Source organism: Papaver somniferum, chromosome 9 (genome assembly GCF_003573695.1).
Source record: "Papaver somniferum cultivar HN1 chromosome 9, ASM357369v1, whole genome shotgun sequence".
Classification (NCBI taxonomy): Eukaryota; Viridiplantae; Streptophyta; class Magnoliopsida; order Ranunculales; family Papaveraceae; genus Papaver; species Papaver somniferum.
Genome location: NC_039366.1, coordinates 106170933 through 106192769, shown reverse-complemented (window position 1 = coordinate 106192769; position 21837 = coordinate 106170933). Strand labels below are relative to the sequence as shown.

The 21837-nt window shown below is 36.2% G+C and overlaps 1 protein-coding gene and 1 long non-coding RNA gene across 6 annotated transcripts; one reads left to right on the top strand and one right to left on the bottom strand.

The window, feature by feature from the left end:
• Window positions 1–268: 268 nt before the first annotated feature.
• Window positions 269–4663, top strand: LOC113307766. 4 transcript variants are annotated; one of them, XR_003339312.1, is made up of 5 exons: window positions 271–749; window positions 959–2031; window positions 2137–2224; window positions 2908–3120; window positions 3618–4663. It is a non-coding gene; the product is annotated as an uncharacterized LOC113307766 (long non-coding RNA). The 4 variants fall into 4 exon arrangements; XR_003339311.1 differs by having other exon boundaries at window positions 273–1044; window positions 1127–2031; XR_003339310.1 differs by having other exon boundaries at window positions 269–2031; window positions 3532–4663.
• An 8768-nt stretch (window positions 4664–13431) lies between these two features.
• Window positions 13432–21111, bottom strand: LOC113310490 (phospholipid-transporting ATPase 1-like). 2 transcript variants are annotated; one of them, XM_026559181.1, is made up of 9 exons: window positions 20572–21111; window positions 18245–20302; window positions 17118–17454; window positions 16076–16886; window positions 15759–15882; window positions 15208–15427; window positions 14520–14978; window positions 14144–14435; window positions 13432–13840 (listed from the first exon to the last, which is right to left on the bottom strand). In XM_026559181.1, exons 2-8 carry the CDS (start codon window positions 19998–20000, stop codon window positions 14234–14236), a joined length of 3909 nt encoding a protein of 1302 aa, XP_026414966.1. In that variant the 5' UTR covers window positions 20001–20302; window positions 20572–21111; the 3' UTR covers window positions 13432–13840; window positions 14144–14233. The 2 variants fall into 2 exon arrangements, with proteins under 2 accessions (XP_026414966.1, XP_026414967.1); XM_026559182.1 differs by having other exon boundaries at window positions 18245–19990; window positions 20572–21110.
• Between the last annotated feature and the right edge of the window lie 726 nt (window positions 21112–21837).

Genomic DNA, 21837 nt, shown 5'->3' with positions numbered 1-21837 from the left:
ACAATCATGGCAATGTTTTTCCGTTTTTCTTAATGTTATATGTGTATTGCATGGTTTGGATTTAACTTTATGACAGGGAAACTGCAAATCTGTGGGCTACCAGAAGAACAGTTCTGCGAGCAAGCATTTGTTCGTTGTGCTAGGAAAATCATACGAAGCAAGGTTTGTTATACTTAGATGGTAATGAAATTCGATTTGATATTGTAAAACATGGTTTCTGCAATGAGGATTAAATGCTCCTTTCGCAATTATGAATCATCGTCTAAAGTATATTTGATGGTGTCACAAGTGTGAGTGTGACGAGACTGAGCATGGCCTTCTATGGTACCACGAGATGGGAGTATAGACCACGTGGCAATTATGTAAGTAGGTATTTGCACATAATGAAATGTGGTCCTTAGGTTGTAAACATGACTCACCTGTTTTGACAGTATGAACTTAATTCGACTTCATTGTTACTAATTAACTACTTAGATTTGATACTATTGCGAGGTCTTTAACCGTTTAATAATGTTTTATCATGAAACTTGAATTGTGTGGAACAGTACCACTACTTGCAGCTTGCAGGGTTCTCCTCTAATCCGAGTAAATACATGGTCTGCTTTCTATGTTCATTGTATTTTTGTTAATTAGGGTTTCTGATAAGTGGGTCGCAAACAAATTCAATTTAGGGTTTAGGGTTTCGCCGATTGAAGGAAAGTTTGGGTATTTGATACAGTGGGTTGCAACATATTCAATTTGGGGTTTAGGTATTGTTTTAGTTGGTTAAATTAGATTTTATTATCTCTAACGGAATTGTTGATTGCCGTTTGTGGTCTTTTGGTGCAGAGAAGCATATCCACATTAATGATGCATGAGTCGATATCTGCTTTGTTAATCTGCATTCCAATTCGATTTCTGCTAAAAGTTGATTGTGGTTTTGATTTTGTTCTTGAAGATGTTTTTGTTTTTGGCTTAGGATGGTCACTATTAGGATTTCAATTCGATTTCTGCTAAGGTAGAGATAAATTGTACAATCAACTGCATCTGCCCAGATATTCTTTGGTAAATTATCTGTTCTTCTCATAGTAATGAATGTAAATTATGGCTTCAGCAACTACTGCAGACTATCGTTGTGTTTTGGCAGGTGGCTTCTCCTATGGAGACACTGGGTAGGGATGCAACCAAATTGGAAATGAATAAGCGAACATACATAGTTGCAAATATATCATTTCTTAGTTGAGAGTCTTTGGAAATTAGTTCATGATTGAGTTTTGGTCTCTAACATATAAGGAAGTGGTAAGCGGTAATGTATGGTTCTTTATACTTTTATCTGTGGTTGTTTAAATTATCTCAGACTGTGTTTCACGTATGCAGTCATGAATATGAACATTTGTAAGACAACTCAGGTTGTTTTCTACTCAGTTGATGTGAGCCACAGTTCATGTGGTTGGGCAATTTCTTTATCTGAAATCTGTAGGACTAAATGTTCAGTGGTCAGATTATTTTTTGCAGGCACGTGCTTAGTGTACTATCAGTATGCGGAATTTCTCATCTCAGTTATGGTTAAAAGTGTTATTTTGTTATGTTAGACAACATGGATCCTATTTACTCCCTTTCCAGGATGTATCTTTCAACCTATTTTAATTCATAAGGTACTGTTACTATCTACTTAAAACGCTAAAAGGATAACAGATTTTTATAATATGTTAATTCTAGGCCGAAGCTGAAGTTCAGAGATTGGATCAACTAAAAGCACGTAAGATGAAAGAAATTTTTCGTAAGAAGCAAGATGAACTGAAAAATATATGCAAGAGGACTTTCATGGAAAGGCCATCCCAGTCAGAGACCCAGTCAGAGATTGACAATATACTGAACCAAATAAATGCTGGTGAGCACAGGACTGGTATACCAATGACTAGCTCACCAATGATTGGGCTATGGAAAATGCATGGGAAATTGACCCCACTGATCTCCTTAAAATCATGGATGAGCAAATATTTAAGGACTAGAATGATTGGACTAGAACGCTGGCTGGAAGAGTATAACATGGTAATAAGTTTTTTACTGGATAATTTTCTTTTTCACTTCGACATAATGATTCTGCATTAAGAAATTACCTGTTTGAGCTAACATGTTATATTCTAAACATTGCAGAATGAAAATCGATATTAAATTAGTAGAGGTGCTCACAAGAACCTGAAACTGGCAGAATGTGCACGAATAACGGTTAGCAAAGTCGCTGGTAAGAACAAAGATTCTTGGTGGTACATTCTTTTATATTCGACTGATTTGAGTTGTATCCATATTTTTAAGTTTCAAATGCTAATAGAATCACTTACAGTTATGGTAAGCACACCCGCTTCAGGACTAGAATGATTTCTCTCGACTAAATATATTACACGAGACTTAACGTCTCCCGTTGATGTTTTGAACAGGGACCATTAGCTCATGACTCGCAACATATATGTTTTGACCAATAATGATACTTCTTGCCAGCACTATATATGGCAGCATTATATACATCGTTTTTTAGCTTTCATGGATACTTTATCTTATTTTCTTTTGTTAGTTACTAATATAAGTGTGTAAAGGTTCCGGGTTACCTGTGCTGTCAGATTACGCTTGGCATCTTTTATTGGTCCATTTCCATATCGGATATTTTGTTCGTTATTCTTCTTAGGTTACTCGATTGGATAATACATGTCTTGGTGTGGTCACTACACACTTTATTCTAATTTTCTATTTCCAGATCATGCATAGACTAAAGCGTTGCGTCGACAAGTTTATATCGATTTCGGGATTCATTGCTTGAGTGCAAAGAAGCCATTAGAACTTACCCGTTTTGTGATAAGTTAATAACTCATTTTTTTTGCACATAAATTTCTAGAATTTCTATTGACTTATACATGATTGGTGGAGATGCAGATTGGGACGTGCTGAAACGGATGTGTACCATCTTAAGAATGCAGGTAAAAAAGCCAGGTCTAATATGATTTCTCAAGTATAGACTCTTCAAACTCATCTCAAAAAATCAAGAAAATAAACAAAAAGATTAGAATGCAGTTCTGCGAACTAAGACCAGGTAAACATGAAGCGGCAGAATTCGACATCGAGTGCAAGTTGAGTTCGTCCTGACAGGTTAGCACATTTTGTTAAAGTTCTTCCTATTGTACTATGTGTTGCAAAATTTTCAGTCACCATTGTTATAACTAGACCTTAAGAAGATGTGTACTCAAATGTGTTCATTCAATCATCCTTCGCTAATGGAGTTCGTCTTTAATATACTTGAGCAAGAACTTATCTTGCTTCGAGAAATCAATCATTATCTAAAAAAAACAAATGAACTCTGAAGGAAATGATACATGTCAAAATGTTTGTTGTTTTATATATATATTTTTTCTAAAAATCACTTCATTCATAAGTAATATAACCTTTCTATTCTTCTTCACCTCACTCTTTTTGATCACCTCACTCTCCTCCTTCTCTCCATCTCTTTTTCTTTCTCTCTTGGTATACTTACTGATTTTGCATCTGTGTTTGGTTGCATAGAAGGGGAAAGATCGCCGCGATTTTTTTTTGGTAGAAATCAATGAAATTCCTCACTCATTATACTGTAACTCCACATGATACAACAGGTGAAAAAAAAATGTATAAAAGGATTACCAGAGACTAATGAGCATCATGATGCAACTGGTGGCCAACATGGTGATGAAAACTTTTGCATAAATAAAAGCTGCAGAAAAGTGCATTACCAAACAGTAATGAGCATGATGGGGAAAATGGTGGTGACAAACAAGGGGGTATGAATATATGATCAAGTGCGCCTTTCTTAGCATTTCAGATTTCCTTATTGAACATTTAGTATTTTTAAGACGCCTTTGTTTTTATTTGTTAAGTAGAGTTTGAGAATTTCTTATGCATCATACTGTTCTCTTATGCAAATTCTTATTACTTTGGTATCTAAGTTTTGACAACTAATTAAACTCATCAATTAAACTCCTCAATTGATAAACTACTGGGCGCCGAGTGATACCAAATTAAAAAATGCACTTCGAGGGGATGAGGCGAAGCGGACATACCAAATCAAAAATGCATCGGGACGTTGGCGTGGCGAATCCGAGACGCCAAATCAAAAATGCATCGTGACGGAACGAGGCAAAGACCAGCCACACCAAATAAAAAATGTATCGGGACGGGGGCGAGGCGAAGCCGAGCTACACCAAATCAATAATACATCGCGACGGTACACGACGGGACGAGGCGAAGCCGAGCCACGCCAATCAATAATACATCGTGACACCAAATAAAAAATGTATCGGGACGGGGGCGAGGCGAAGCCGAGCTACACCAAATCAATAATACATCGCGACGGTACACGACGGGACGAGGCGAAGCCGAGCCACGCCAATCAATAATACATCGTGACGGTACACGACGGGGCGAGGCGAAGCCGAGCCACACCGAATCAAAAATGCACGACGAGGCGAGGTGAAGCCACATTACACCAAACCAAAAATATGGTTAAATGAAGAAAAAAATGATGGTGGATGGTTTTCAAAGACGCCCGGTGCGTTGCACGGGCATAAAATCTAGTTGAGTATGATTTCGTGTTTGTAGATTTGATTTCGATTTAGTTTCAAATTTCTTGAAGATAAAAACAATTAATAATAATATACCCTACAATCCCATTAACACTGGAGTGTGGTTTATAAGACTTAGGATTTGTTCGAAAAGACTGCACTTGGATTAGAAACAACTTGCGCGCTGGTTCCAGGAAGTCTAGAATTGACCTAGCATAAGGAAATTGAGATTGGAATAGGCATTTTCTTAACTCCAAGTTGCTTCACCTTAAACAGGTTGGTAGTAATCGCAGCCGTCATGTTTCTTTTTGTTAGCAATATTTCTAATTGCTGGAAACCATTTAAGTTTTTCTTGTCTTGGCTGATTGATAGCACTAGTTCTGATCAAATTGCTCATGCTTGGATACTAGTATTGTTGGTTCACCTGCTTTTCAGTTTGTAAATAAGCTTCAAGCAACCAGAGTTACCAGACAGGCTCTTTCCAAACGGAATAAAATTAATATCACCTTGGAGATATTAACAAGCGGATTGATGAAGTTCAAGAAATATTAAAAAGTTCCTGAAGCTCAAGACTTCTCTAATGAAAACCACTCTCAAATAGTTTGCTTAAATTCTAAGCTTGGCAGATGGCACAAAATAAAGAGTATTTTTTATCAGCAATAGTTGAGAGATGGGGACTGCAAAACCAAATATTTCCATACCAAAACTAATTGGAAAAGTACCAGGATTAGTATTGATTCACTCCGCTATTGGTCTTTGGTTGCACTCAAGAGAAGATCTTTCCTGACAAGCCATTTCAAATCTATAAGCACTTCTAATCCTAACCTGGATGAAGCTCTTTTCAGTGTCATTCCAAGTGTCATCACTGCCGAAGAAAATATGAATCTTATCAGAATACCATGCAATGAAGAAATTCCTCATTATCTTAGGAGCATAGAGAACCGGAGTGCACCATAGCTGGAAGGTTTTGAAGCAGGTTTTTACAAATCTCAGTGGCATATTGTTGGGGACAATGTCTGTAAAATGGTAAAACAATTCTTAAATACCTAATTCATTCTCAGACATTTTTTTTTTATCGATCAAAAGGAATAGATTAAAATGCACACAAGTTGTGTGCGGGCAATACAACAACCAAGAGTGAAAAGCCCACTGAAAAGGACCGGAATTTCTAAGAATACAACGAAATTTCTAAGAGAACAAAGAGTTTCAACAAAAGACACAACTTGTGAAACCTAAAAAACAATGAGCAACTTGCAAACCGCAATGAGGACCACTGCCTGTAGTCATTTAAGACCTGTCAACATCTTCTATAAATAAATCATCGTGGTTTTTTTCCAGATCGCTAAACATCTCTTCACGGTTAGTCTTCGAAGGTGGAAATTCTAATCCCCAAGAAGATCCAAACTCCACAAGTTTATTTGCGGATACCTTGTTAGGAGCTTTAGAATTAGGAGGCTTTTTCTTTTTTAAACTTGAAAGAGAACTTTTTGGAAACATACATGTGCCTTTAGATTTCATACTCAACTTCATACCAATACCTATAATTGGTTTGTGCAATGACGGCTTTGTGGTGCTTGCTTTTGTATCTTTCCGAGCTAACTCTGGAGTGACTACTTCTTGTTCCTCTTCTTCTTCTTCCTCCTCTTTCTCCTCTTCTTCATTAAAATCCTGAACCCTGTTATGGGATTCAAAACCCGGGGGAATGGCGGGCTCGGTAGGTGAGGCGCTTGCAACTTCCAAAACCGGTAGAGATGTAGGAGTCTGTAAGTGCTTTCCATTTTTCTGTTTTTCGGTGTCTTTCTTTCTTTTATAAGTAACCCACTCACCAAGAACTTTTTCTTGTTCAAGAACCTTCTCACCATTCACACATATCTCTGAATTGGGATCAACAGTAGTAGTTGAAACTTTAGGCACGGAATCAACTATCATTTGCTCCACTGTTCCAGGCTCTAACCCTTTCTTAACGGATGTTGACAGGGATGCAGGAACATAATCATTTGCTTTGGAACCTTGGTACATTTACTACTAGAATGTCCAAATGTAGCACAAGAGAGACATCTTGGAGGTTTCCATGAGTATTCTACAAGGACATTGAATTCTTTTCCATCAAAGGAAACTGGGATAAAGTCTGGATAATCAAAACACAGACCCTCGCAAATCTCATTCTAATTCTAGACAATGTATGTTTATCGGCGAGTAAAGGAGTACCCAAGGCACTAGAAATCATGTTGATTCCCTTCTCATTCCATAAATGAATAGGGATCTTCCTTAAGTTCATCCTCTTTTTTTTGCTGAGAAAACACCCTAACTATATTAACTTAAAAGAGAATTACAAATATTCAACAAGGGATCCCTCCTGACAAGATTGTTCAAAAAAGAAGGAAAAGAGACCCAGACTTCCTTAATACAGTACTTCCTAGCCCGACGTGCAAGCCGGTCTGCTAGCTTGTTTTTAGTACGTTTAATATAAACAACCTTAAAGTTATTACTACTTAGAAGTAAAGACCTGTGATCCACCAAAATATCTTTGCATCTCCATTCAACACTATCACTGACTCCATTAATAAAATCCACTACTTGAAGACAGTCACTGATGAACATAATTTTGGACAGATTTATCTCCTTCACCCAGGAGATAGCCAAAAAAAAGTGCAGTCGCCTCAGCACCAACTGCATCAGAAATCAGCCCAAAGTCCGAACGAGATTGAACTATTGTTCCTGCATTATCACATAAAATCATACCAACACCCATGTTAAAGTCCTTGAAAGATCCATCAATAAACAAACAATGATCCACAAGATTAATAGGAATTTTATCTTCCTTATTAACCTTCAAAACCATCAAAGGAGGTGCTATATAAGTGTTTATCATTCTTTTTGGATCTAGAATGATTTTTTCCATATTAATAGGAACTTTATTAAAAACCACATCACATCTTAGTTTCCAAATACACCACATAACAATTGCACATATACTTGGACAGTTAACAACAAAAGGAGACTGCCCTAATCTATCATCAAACCAACCAAGGAAAATGTCTTCAATCCAATACAAATCAGGATTACTTAAATGTTGTAGTGACAAACCAAACCAAACATGAGCTGCAATAGGACATTGGAAGAACAGGTGTAAAACTGTTTCAATATCATTATTGCACAGAGGACAAGAGTTATTTATAACAGGATTATAATTCTTAAGTAAAGTATTGACTGGAAGCATTTGTGCAAAAATCTTCCACATGAAAAACTTGATTTTAGGGAGACAATTCAGAGACCAGACCTTTCTCCAAAACAAAGCTTCTTCCCCAGAACTATGTTCATTCCTATATACTCTATAAGTAGATTTAATAGTGTAAATTCCATCCTTAGTATGTGCCCACATAATTTTATCTTTAAGATGAAGATTAACCTTAATAGTTTTGATTCTAATAACATCCTCAGGAGAAAATAAATAGTTTAAAAGACTAACATTCCAAGAAATTGTATGTACATCAATAAGTTCATTAACAAAGACATAATCATCATAATTAGGATTGAGTGACACCGGTGGAGAAGTAGTGCCAGGTAACCAGATAGAATCGCAGATTCTAGTAGAAGTACCATCATTTATTTTAAAAACTATATTAGATCTTAGGAAAATTAAACTGCTCACAATACCCTTCCAAATCCAAGAAGCAGAATCAGTTGCTTTATCAATTTCTAACAGATTTTGATTAGCAAAATACTTGTCTTTTAAGAGCCTAGACACCAAATGTTCTGGATGTTGAATAATTCTCCAACCAAGTTTTGTTATAAAAACTCTATTAGTAGCATAAATATTCTTAATTCCAAGCCCACCACATCTTTTATCCTTTCTTATATCCCCCTAAGAACGAAAATAAGCAGCATGTCTAGGATCTTTCTTAGACCACCAAAAAATTCTTTGAATAGCATCAATTTTTGAAGTAATCTTCTTAGGAAAAGGAAAACAAGACATATGATAAACTGCAAGAGTAGAAAGCACATGCTTGGTAACCACAGTTCTTCCAGCACCATTAAGATTGGTTTTTTTACAATTTCCTAATCTGGAATAAAACTTTTCAATTAAAAATCGAAATGATTTGGTTTTGTCCCTGTTAATGAAAACAGGAGTACTTAAGTACTTCTCAGAAGAACTCATAAATTTTATGCCTAAGGTTTTTGAGAGAATTTTTTTTATGTTTATGATGCATTTTAGAACTAGTAAAGAAACCATATTTTTCCAAATTGATAGCTTGCCCTGAAGCTTTTGCAAAAACATTGATAATTTTCATCATATTCCTAGCATACACTAAAGAAGCTTTTGAAAAAAGCATACAATCACCAGCGAAGAACAAATGCGAAATTGAAGGGCTATGTTTTCTTAGTTTAAAACCTTGTATCATATTATCAGCCTCACCTTTCAAAAGATGGGATAAAACTTCCATGCATATTATAAAAATGTAGGGTGATAGGAAATCTCCCTTCCTAATACCCCTAGAAGGAAAAAACATCTCGCCAGGCGAACCATTAACCAAAACAGAGTAAGAGACAGTACTAATACATTGATAAATCATTTGACACCAATCATCTGAAAAGCCAGTTTTTTAAACACAAATATTATAAAGGACCATTCCAGTCTATCAAAAGCTTTGGAAAGATCAAGTTTTATAGCCATAAAACCATTGTTTGCTGTTTTCTTTTTCCTTTTAAAAGAGTGTAAGATTTCATGACTAATAATAATGTTATCATGAATATGTCTATTAGCAATAAAAGCAGACTGAAAAGGCGAAATAAGAGAATCCAATAAAGGTTTAAGACGATTTTTTAAGATTTTTGAAATGATTTTATAAACAGTGTTGGACAAACTAATAGGCCTAAAGTCATGAGGATAACAAGGATTATTTACCTTAGGAATTAAAGCAATAAAAGAGTGGTTCAACTTCTTAAGAAGAAATTTTGTTCGAAAGAAGTTCTGAACATGAGCAATAACTTCTTTCGAAATATCCTTCCAATTATCCCTAAAGAAACCAGCGGGAAACCCATCCGGACCCGGTGATTTCCAAGGGGCCATGTCCTTAACAGTAGCATGAATTTCTTCTTCTGTAGGGACGGCCACCAAGATAGAATTCATATCTTCAGTTATAATGGGTTGAACATATTTTAGAGCTTCTTCAATATCATTACTACCAGGATTTGAAGAAGTATAAATATTCTTAAAATGGTTAGAAAGAAGAGAGACAACTTGGTCTCTACTTTCCAAACAATTTCCTTGATCATCTTTGATAGTGTGTATTGTATTATACATATTTCTGAGCTTAACTATATTATGAAAGAATTGAGTATTCTTATCATATTGAGTAAAATATTCAATCCTAGACTTCTGCTTATAAAAAGAATTTTCGATTTCATACCAATAATCTAACTGTTTTGAATAATTTAGAATGTAATCACCAATAACAGCAGTATAAGGCATAACCTGCAACTTTTCAATCTCAGCATTCAGTTTATTAATAGTGTTTTTGACATGACCAAAGGTTTCAATGTTCCATTTACTAAGATCATGCTTAAGATTTTTGAGTTTTCCTTCCACAATATAACTTGGAGAACCACTGACTTTCTTTATCCAAGAGTTTGTGAGGACATTTTTGAAATCTAGGCTTAACTGCCAACACTTAAAGAATTTATATGGAACAAAAAGACTCTGTTCTTGATGGAAACACTTGAGTAAAATTGGACAATGATTAGAATACACTCTTGCCAGATAAGTAATACGAGTTTGAGGAAGTACAGACACCCAATCATCATTCATAAAACCCTATCCAATTTCTCAAAAATCAATTCAGAAGGATTCTTGAATCTTCTATTACACCAAGTAAAAGGATTACCAAAAGCAAAAACTTCATTTAGTTTCAATTCTACTATTCGATTTTTGATGAAATCCAGAGCAAATGAGGAATCAGGATTACCTCCTTGTTTTTCAGAACCATGTAATATAAAATTAAAGTCTCCTAACAATAACCAAGTTCTACTTTCATCTTCATTCATATGACTCAAGAAATTCCATTGGTTTTTCATACCAGGCATATTTAAAGCTCCATACACAAAATAAACCAAACAATTTTTGATACTGGGAGTTATATCACACAGAGTATGTATCATATTAAGAGAACTACTAATAATTTCTATATTTGATTTTGCAAAATACCATAAAGTTAAACCGCCAGATTTTCCTACTGTCGGCACAACAAACCAAGAGTCAAAAGGTAAATGATGGGTAAATTTTTTGACAGTTTCATTATCTACCATTGTTTCCAAAAGACATATAGCATGTGGCTTATGTTTTCTAAACAAATTTAGCAGATGCATCCATTTTTTATCAGAACAACACCCATTCATATTCCAGCATATAAATTTCATGATTGGGAAACAAAACAGAAAATAGTCTAAAGAAAACCAAATCACCGTAAAATGAAATAAAAAAGTTTAAAAAGTTTATGAGGACTTACAAGGTCATGAGCCGAAGAAGGTTCAGCATCCATAGAATCCACAACATCCACCATCATGAGATTAACCTCCCTATCAAAATTCTTCAGCAATAATCACTAGTTCCGGAGCGAGAGAAGAATTTGGAATTGGTTTAAATACAACTGCTTTGACAATATAATCTTCAACAACTGGATTACTCAGAGGAACATTGTCAGCTAAATGATTCGCAAACATATCAGAAGTATAGTCCATCTCAATTGATATATTAGGTAATCATGAAACTAAATTATAAACCAGTTCTCATAATCTTCAAGAATATAGAAATATAAGAACATATTCCTCTGAACCAGAAAAATATCCACCAAAATCAATAAAACTGTCCAAATCAGTATTAACAAAAACCACAAAGAGTAAATAACAGTCCAAATCAGTATGAACCATTCCTCAAGTTACCTCCACAATTTTTATAAACAAAGAGTATCTCCTAGGGCCTAAATAATGGGTAATCATGAAACCAAACTATAAACCAGTTCTCAAAATCTTCAAGAAAATAGAAACATAAGAACATATGCCTTTGAACCAGAATAATATCCACCAAATCAATAAAATAATCCATAAAGAGTAAACCAGTCTTCAAGTAACCTCCACAAAAGATATAGACCATAGAGCAGCTTATAGGGTCTAAATTATATGTAATCATGAATCTAAAGCATAAACAGGCTTCTCAATATCAACAAGTAAATAAGAAATATGAGTATTGAGTCTTTTAAAGCATAAACAACTTCTCCAATAAGATTATCCACCAGAAAAAATAATAATCTCTACCTAAGTAGGATCTCATTATGCTCAAAAGCAAACCACAAATGACCATTCTTCTCTGAATGAACTGACATAGACCTAATCCATAAGTTTTGTTGAAGAAGAGACTAAAATCAATTCCAGCAGCAAACAATAACAAAAACTCCCAAACTCCTATTGCACATAAATCTCATGATGGTGAAATACCAGGTCCCTATGTAACTACCTCCTTCAGCCCATGACCTAATCTGAAAAACAAATAAGGGAAAAACTTTTATATTAGTAACAACAAATCGAAGAAACAAAACAATATATTTCCAAACTAATAAGACAAGTTATTCATTCTACAGAGAAATACTTAGATTATGAAAGCAGAAAGAACACAATCCTAATTTAATTATACCATCAGAAAATTTAAGATTAAGAGATTTTAAAAATTACGGTTACGTGATTGAAAACCGAAAGAAACAAACAAGATTAAAATTATAAATTAAGAAGGAATCTCAGATGATCATTAATGATGGATTGAATAGAAGAACCCTAAAGAAAATCGATCGAAGAAGATGGATGTAGAAAAATTGACTAAGTCAACATCGCACGACCAATCGCCTCTCTTTCCATTCCAAATCCCCTTAAGTTCATCCAAATAGGTATTTTCTTTATTTCTTGAACTGATTCTTCTATAAAAAGATGACATGGTAGGATCACAAAAATTTTACTTGAAATAAATATAGAACCACGTTCCAAAGCAGCAACTTTATCCTTTTCTAGCTCAAATTCAAATAAGAAAACTGAACCATCATGAATGATCATTTAAAATGTCTACTTGAGGACATTATATTTCTTTTATTCCAAAAAAAAAAGAAAATATCTACTTGTCCAGCTGCCTATTGGGTTGTGTAACACTTCTTATAAGCTCATTTCTAAGATCCTATTCAACCGGAATGAAACCTCTAATGGAGAAGATGGCCTCAACTTATAAAGCAACCTATGTGTCAGGAAGATTAATTAGTGACAACACTATAATTGCACAAGAGATAAGTATATTCTAAAGTTGGACATGAGCAAGGCTTTTGGCAGACCAAAATGCGATTTTCTAATAAAAATTCTTCATTGTTTTGGATTCTCCGATGATTATTGTGATCTCATTTACCAATGTATCAGCACTACAACATTGCAGTTATGATCAATCGGTCTCCTTGTGAGGAATTTTTTTGACTCAAGAGGTATCTCCTTATGAGGAATGCCATCCTGCTAGAGGTATCTCCTTATCTTAGCTACGGAGTTCTCATCTAGAAGAATTACTGAAGCTCTAGGCAAGAAAACCATCAAAAGTATTCAAGTGGCTGCTCAATCTCCAGCCGTCAATCATTTACTTGCGGAATTTATATTTAAACTCAGAATCGTGCGCGCACCGGCTTAGAAAAAGGTCGGTCTCGAGTATGATCATGATGGTTGAGTGCTATTTGTTTCTTAAGGTTTCTCAGTCTAAGATCTGCAGGAACTGGTTTAGGTTTCGGATGGTCCGATTAGTACAGTGAAGAGACAAAAAACGAACGGCCATAATTCAGGCATGAAACCAGAACAGAGAAGAAAGACAACAAAAAAACACAGTAAAGTTGTTCGTATTCTTTTTTTCTTTTTGGTAAGAATTGAAAATTTCACTGCTGAACCCAAGCATACAGTTATTTCGTCAGAGCATATACGTATATTTTTTGCGTTAGTTTTTTACTTTTTTAATCTCCTCGCGCCACATCTAAACCTGTTCAAGACCTTATACATAACCAGCTACACCGCCTAGACCGATAGCATCAGAAAACTGTGAAAAACTCTATACATCCAATCCGATCTGCCTCTGTAATGGATCCTTAAAATACAACAGCTCCCTCAGATCTGAGTTCCCAATCTCTCTATAACTTTTTTATCCTTCAATTTGCAATTTTCACCACAAATGGCAAGCTACTTGCTCCTCCAACTCACTTGATCACTTTTATCTGATATAGGAACAAAAAAACGTGAGTCAGTAAAATGCAAAATAACCACAAAGATATACAAAAGATCCATTTATGGAATTGCTTTTCTTGGATAATTACAGAAAATGTTTGCATTGAGAAAGCCAAAAATAAAACTATTTACTTGATAGTGAAAATACATATATTTGCCAGTACTGATCCTCCTAAAAATAAAGCTAGATCTCTTCTAGCCTCCTCCAACACAACTACTCACAAACAGCTAATGTTGAAACAGGGAGTAATATCCAAAAAGGAAAAACAATGAATTCCACAAAGAAAACTTACCATGAGATTTTTTAGCGATGAACTCCAGAAGGAGGGCCTTCTGATGGATACTTTAAAGACAAACCGATATAAAATGGGGTTATATACATGTCAACTTGAACTTTGATCCGGTTTTGACTGCAGAATGTGACGTCGTTTCCTCAATATTTCTGCTTCTCTTGCTATCTGAATATCAGAAGGCCAAACTCTCTGACGCAGAACCTTGAAAAGAAAACGAGGGAGCAATGCTAAAACTATGATAAGTAAAATGGTGATCCAATAGGTAGCCGAGGTTGCCAGATGATAAATTGTCCTGTCAAACATCCAGATATCGTTACACCATTGACATACAAGCTTTTAGAGAAACTAAATAAATATATGAAATGACTAGACTCACCCATAATTCGGAAAAATTGGGATGGAATCCAATACCACCATACAAGCATATGTGGTGACTATAGATCCCCATGTGGCAAGATGAGTAAGTAATAGCCAACGCTGAATGTCCATAGCCAAGTGTATATTCACAAGCACCACAACAGCAATTGTCCATAGACTGCCCATACTCCATATATCTATGGTACTTCCTTGAAAGATAAATACAGGAACATAGAAGAGAACAAGACTTTGCCACAGAGTATCGATCATTGTGAGCCAGAAAAGTGGCATATTGTAACTCTCATGCCTATGTCCAGATCCATAAAGCTTCGGATACTCAAGAAGTGTCTTATGGCTTAAGTCCTTATCCAGAATACCTACAACTATTGTAGGGACAGAAGTATAAATAATGGAATAGAGCATACTGCTCCAGTCTGTTATCGCAGATGTCGTAGAATAACCCGTGTACAAGATATACCTGCACACAAAAAAGACACTATTAAGCAAAAATAGTGACAAGAGCAATGTCATTCTACCATCAAGTGTCGTTCAATCCAAAAGAATAGACCATTCCACAACTTGATGTGCATTTGTTTATTACTTCTTGTATTCTTTTTGTTTTCTTAATAACCACAAATATGCAGATAAACTGTAACACTAATTGTGTCGCAAAATAAAAAAAGACTTCATTAAGGAACTAAACATACCAGAACAGCATCAGTACAAATACTGCATTACGGTAGAAGTTGTACAAAACCAAATATCCTACACGCTGATAATTCCAATGACCGTGTACAAGAAGCAATCTTTTCAGAAACCTGAACTGTCCCATGGCAAAATCAGATGCCATAACTGCTTGACGTCCTTCTTGACCGCATAATCCAACGCCGACGTCCGCCATTTGGATCATTGAAACATCATTAGCCCCTGTCAAATATGTTCAGCTGTCAGATTAAGAATACAAAAAAGAGCTGCACTTGCTAAAACTACAGAACAATATCATGAGTTTGTAACCTCGGCAGGATAGAGAAACAAAATCCCCCAAACACACAAAATACACTCTGAAAGTGATTAGTACACAACTCAGCAGATGCGGAAACCACGTTTGAAAGAATCACACGTGGAGTTACTAGAAAATAAATTTGTGGGAACTAGAGCTGAACAACTCACCCCTCATATTCTAACTTTGCCCCAAATGAACAACGAGCTTGCAAAGAAGTAGATAGCCAATATAAAAAATGGACTATAAGCAACTTACCGTCTCCAATAGCCAGTGTCATGTCATCCGTTCTGCTTTTAATTAGATCTACAATTCCAGCTTTCTGCAAAGGAGCGACACGGCAACAAAGCACAACTTTACAAGAAGTTGCTAGATCGAAAAGCTGCAGAAAAGAAATGCTAATGTCAGGATAGAGATTCGTCAAGCTTATGCTGACATAGCAAATAGCTAAATGCATATTAAATTGACAGAATCCTGGCGTGAATGTCAAGAATGGACAAAATGAATCAACCTTAAGTCTTTTCCTATACACAAATATAATAGGATCATTAGCATTATAGAGGAAAGAATCATACCTCTGACTCCAGATCTTTTTCTAATATGTACACGAGACTGTTCCCGTCGATTATGAGAGCCGTGTTGGTCATATCAGGAACAGTTTCCACATTCCATTGTCCCGCGTTGGAAATCCGTGTTTCAACAGGAATCTCAAGATAGTTATTCTCAACAATCTTTTTCTGCCTCAAATGCTTACTCATGCTACACATTGATGATTTCACACCGTATTTAACCTTTGCGTCAGCTAAAAGGTTTCTGCATTCCTCCTCAGTAGTACCATTTACAATAATCTGCTGCATATCTGGGGTCAGGAGCTTGCAAGAGAGACCGATTGAAATTGCAGTCTCTTGCTTATCCCCAGTAAGAACCCAAACTTTGATTCCTGCTTGCCGGAGGGACTCGATGGCTTCTGGAACACCTTCTTGTAGCTTATCCTCAATTGCAGTAGCCCCAAGAAGATTAAGATTACATTCTATGAGGGATGCTGTCTGGCGTAACTTAGCGGATCTGTCAATCAACGATGTGCTCGCCTCTTCATAACAGCATTGCCACTCTTCGAGTTCTTCATCTGTAAGATCCCTTGAAGCAAGGACAAGGGTGCGCAAACCTTCTCGAGAATACTCTGTCAGGTGATTCTGAGTTGCATGCTTTATATCTCTTGACAAAAGATCTTTACGGTTGTCTGTATTATTCTCTTCACCCAAAATGTTCAGCATTGAGCTATCAGCTCCCTTGACCAACACTTTTACGGCATTGTTAGGAAATCTAATAACAACTGACATTCTCTTGCGGACACTGTCGAACTCATGCAGACCCAATACATCCAACCTGAAATGAAAAAAGTTGCCAAAATGCCAGTAAAGATAATAGTGAGAAACCCTTGAATAATGAGACAAGATGAATACAAAGCTCCAGGGTTGGTTCTGTAGCCTGTGCTATACCAATATTTCACTAGTGGTAAGATCGTACATCCAAGTTCCAAATTTTGGGACACAAGAAACGCATACTAAATAGGTAGTGAACTAGGCCAAAAATATTCAACGGGGTGGAGAACTGTACCTTAATTTCTCACCATTGACATCAACCACGATGTGTCCAGATGTGCGCTCAGTAAGAGTGTATCCATAAGCAGAAGCTGCAGAGACTAAGGCTTGCTCGTCAGGAGATTCACCCTGATATACAATAGCTCCTACATCTTCATGTGATTCAGTGAACGTCTCAACAGATGAAGGCCGATTAACCATTGGGATGACAGTATTACAAGCTGCCAATGTAAGGAAAAACTCATGTGCCACTGTCCTTTCATCTCCATTTAAGTTCTTATGCAACAACTCAACAAGCTCACTATCAATGGCTATTTCAGATTTGGGCTTCTGCTTTTGAGTGTTTGCCACTTCTGCAGCAAAAAATAACAAATATTGATGATTCAAAAGGAAAAACCTGTGTTGCAACGATACGCCTAAAAAAAAAATAATCAGCCGTATCGATACGTATTTACACGGATACGCGTACTAATACTCCCAATACTTCAAGATATAACTCAGTTGGAAAACTTTTTGACCAAGTATTAGAAAATTTAGATATTTTACTAGATTCTATGAGAAGTTTTAACTACAGTGACAAAACATTAGTTCCAAATCTGTCCACTGATCTTGCTCTAGGCTTTCTTCCTTTCTTATCCAAACTTTTTCTCTCTTCAGTTTAATCATACAGATTATATTTTAATCATGCAAACACATATTTATGTTAAATTACTGATCAATATTGAGTATGCCGTATCGCCGTATTTTAGTTTTTCAAGTTGGTGTATCATAGTAGCGTATTGGTATCTTGTATCCGATACTGTATCCGTATCGTTGCAACACAGGGAAAAACTATATGGCACATCTGCAAAGCATGATTAATACATACATATGCTTTATTTCTCTTCGTCAAACACATCATACTGGAAACACTTTATGCAAGAGCAAGAATGCTGTGGCAGCTAAGAATGCAGCAAATTAGATTACCGCATTTCTGACAATGGTAAACCATCGATTTACATGTTCATACAGTTTAGAATGTTTTCTTTTGCTGCAGTTGAGTACAATTTAAAGTAACTTTTCCAAGATATGGAATAAGCCAGTTAAAATGTGATTGTTACCTATCTTTATTCAATCAAAATATAGATATGGAGATCAATGTACCTTCAATAGATGATTCCTGCACTGAATGGTCAGTATCATGCAAGGAGCTCCCATAATTTTTGCCATACAAGCTGGCTCTACGGAATTCCATCTTGTTCTCAGTTAAAGTCCCGGTCTTATCGGAGAATATGTACCGTATCTGACCTAAGTCTTCATTTATATTCAACGATCTGCACTGGAACCTTGACTGAGAGTTAGAGCAATACATCCGCTTATCTTCAATCATGAAGTACGATTGCCCCAACCTGACCAACTCCATCGTAATATACAACGATATCGGTATCATAATCTGAAACACAATAACGGAACTCAAAAATGAGAACAGAATTTCCATGGGGATACTGATAAAGTTGTATAGTGCCCCATTCATCTTCCCTGTTGTAATGTATCTTCTTCTATAGTAAGGCAGGGTATCAAGCTGGTGATTATTGGCTCTGAGCCACAAACCCATCCCAACCGCCACTACCACACACATGCTGAAAAGAAAAACTGACAACCACAAGGTTTCCCTGTTCATATGGCTTTCCAGTCTGCTTCTTTTGGAAGGAGAAGCTGCACTATTTAACATTGCCTTTGTTTCCTGTCCAGCGTATACAACAACACCGATTACCCATTCTGTGTTCTTTAACTGGCAACCCCGCAGAATGATGTTCGATTGGCTGAGTGGAAATTTATGTCCATCGAATTTCATGTTGGCTGTGAACTCATATATATTTCTATTAGGGTGCTCACATGTGATAGTCCCTCCAATACTGCCTCCGTCAAAAGCCATTGAAACTGTTTCTTGCCTGGCATACCTCGTCTTCAAGTTTGATTCACCATCAAGATTCATTGTTTGGATGTATGCTATCCCGCTAGCATCACTTGTCCCTAACAAAACCATGTCACATGGAATTGTCTCGTTGGCAAGTATTTTAACAACCTCGCCAGCACGAATCTTTTTCCACTTTTTTAGACGAAACTTGCCAAGTTGCATCACAAGAGATTCCCTGTTGTTCTCATTTCTATCTGATCGGTGTCTTCGCCAATCTTCATATCCATCTTTAATAGCGGTAACACAGAGCACGAAGAGCAGAGGAAAAAGCGATACCGTTCTACCAAAAACAGCAAGAGGGGGGAGCTGGTTCAGAGCGGCAATGGCTAGAAAGTACAAGTAAGCAACTCGATGGAACTGAATAAACAGATTCTTCGGCAAGAAAGTGATCACGGTGTACTTGCTAGTTCTAATTTCATTCCCTGTGAACTCATACTTATCATTTGTTTTCCGAGGATCGTTCACATAAATCACCCTAGAATCTTCTTGTGATAGATTATCTTCAAATTGCATACTTTTGTGACGGACACGCTGAGATTTCTCCAGCTTTTCCTGCACGAGAGAAGTCATAGAAATTTCTGAAGGTTTCGAATTGCCCTGCAGCTCCATTGCACCCCAGGATACAAGCTGCCTTCCTTTTTGAGTAGGGCATTCCAAAAGCAACTCCTGGAAAAAGTGTGGATCAGCCGTATGAAAACGTTTCACCCTCCCGATGGAATCTGAGTGGTGAAACGGTTCCGCGTGACAATCTGTATCTTGAGTAGAAACAACCTGATGCTCCTTTGAATCAAATGAACGTCTTCGAGCCTCTCCGGAATCTGCCGGGGAGTACGAAGAGTTGGGGCAGAGGCAACTACAAGAAGACGAAAGCGGCAGAGGAGACAGCACAGATGAAGAATGTGACAGCGATGATACTAGCAATGGCTGATCACCTTTAGGCATAAATATCACCAAACGGAAGTCATTGGTCAGAAACTATGGCAGTGCAACTTTCCCCTCTAACTTGATCAAAGATTAATCTAAACATCCATCTTCTCTCGATTCCAGATTAGATTGTAGTTTGAAGGCAAACATTTACTGATACACTAAATCACCTCATCTTCCTAAAATTACCTATTATGATGTATGTTCTTCTCTATAACTTTACAAAACAAAAACCCTAAGGTTGTAATCTCCACACAAAATGGATCAAACGCTACTCTTAAAAACTAGAAAAATTTGACAAATTCTGACCATTTTCCAACCTGAAATCACCCACATTGTAGAAAAAAAGAAAAGAAAACTATATTAAAGATCTTCCAAGAAAATAAAAACAAAAATTTGAAAGAATCGACAAACTAAGACAATTCGAAACCCTAATTCATCCCAACTATCCACCAACCAATACTACAAAATGATTCCAACGTACTATCCCCCCAAAGAAAACAAAAAACTGCACTTATTCAGAAATTTAAAGATCAAGCAAAATATCAGATCAAATAAATAAAAAATACACATAGAAATCAAACAATACCTGTTTAAACGATATGATCAATCACCGACAAACCCTACCAAAATGTCACCTCTTCATCATGATCCCAAAACCCTAAAAAATGATCTTCTGCTACAACTGAATCAAAAGAAGAAGAAATGATCAATAAAAATCACGCCTTTCCCTTTTCTTCTTTAACCTTTTGTGTTTCTCTGATCTGATTCAATGACAATTACGTGCTGTTTGGGTTTTCTATCTATCTCTCTAGATCGAGGGAGGAAACTGAAATAGGGGGAAATTTAGGGATTTAATGAGGACTCTCTCTCTCTCTCACTCTGAAGATGGAGATTGATGATAGAGAGAGAGAAAACAGAGAGAGAGGGGGGGAAGGCTTTGATTGTTGAGGTGTTTTGAGGAGAGAGAAAAACAATTAAAATTGCAGGAAATTTGGAGATGGTCAGATTGAGATGATCGAATGGTTTGAAACTAGGAAGACAAAATTAAGTAGACAGAGATGAATGGTGGTGGAAGACGAGGAAGAGGACGAAGCAGCATCATCATCGTCATGCTTTTATTGCATTTTTTTTTTCTTACCGTATACCTTTTCTCTGTTAAAATGTAAATGTAAATTTTAGTGTCGGTTTTTTTTTTGTTTCTTGTATTTTGAGGTAGTGTTATACGGGGATCTGCATTGGATAAGGGGTTTCAGCTAGCTGTTAAAGGCCACCCTTATTTCATAATAACACTGACCCTCCAAGAATGCATTTGAGGTTACCAAAATCCAGGGGAAGTTACTCATCTAGTGATGAAGATTGTTTTACTTTGTATGAATTTTTTAACCCTCTATAATAACCTCGAGGATTTTTGTTGATCAAGTCTTAGAATATACGAGATTGCAACAAAAAATTACCATGATCCACAACAGTAATTGAAAAAAGAATAATATAAATAAAAGTCATATATAAACAAGATACTGATTGTTATCTTGTACATGCGTGCACAGAATGACAAAACTTATACTATATCGACAACCGCAACTATGTTGATATAAAAGTGTGCATATTAATGTTGCAAATAGTGGGTTGTTTCATTGATTCATTGTTAAAATCAATGTTTGTTACTCCCTCCGTTACTTTTTAATAGGCCAAGTTTTTATAAATAAATATTTCAAAAAATATGTCAGTTTCCTAATTAGGAAAGTCAAATGTTACTTTAATTTTCTGGGATCACTTTTCTTTTAACTTCTTTTGATGACAAGTGATATGTGGACCATTTCACTTATTTCTTTGGCTGACAAGTGTCATGGGG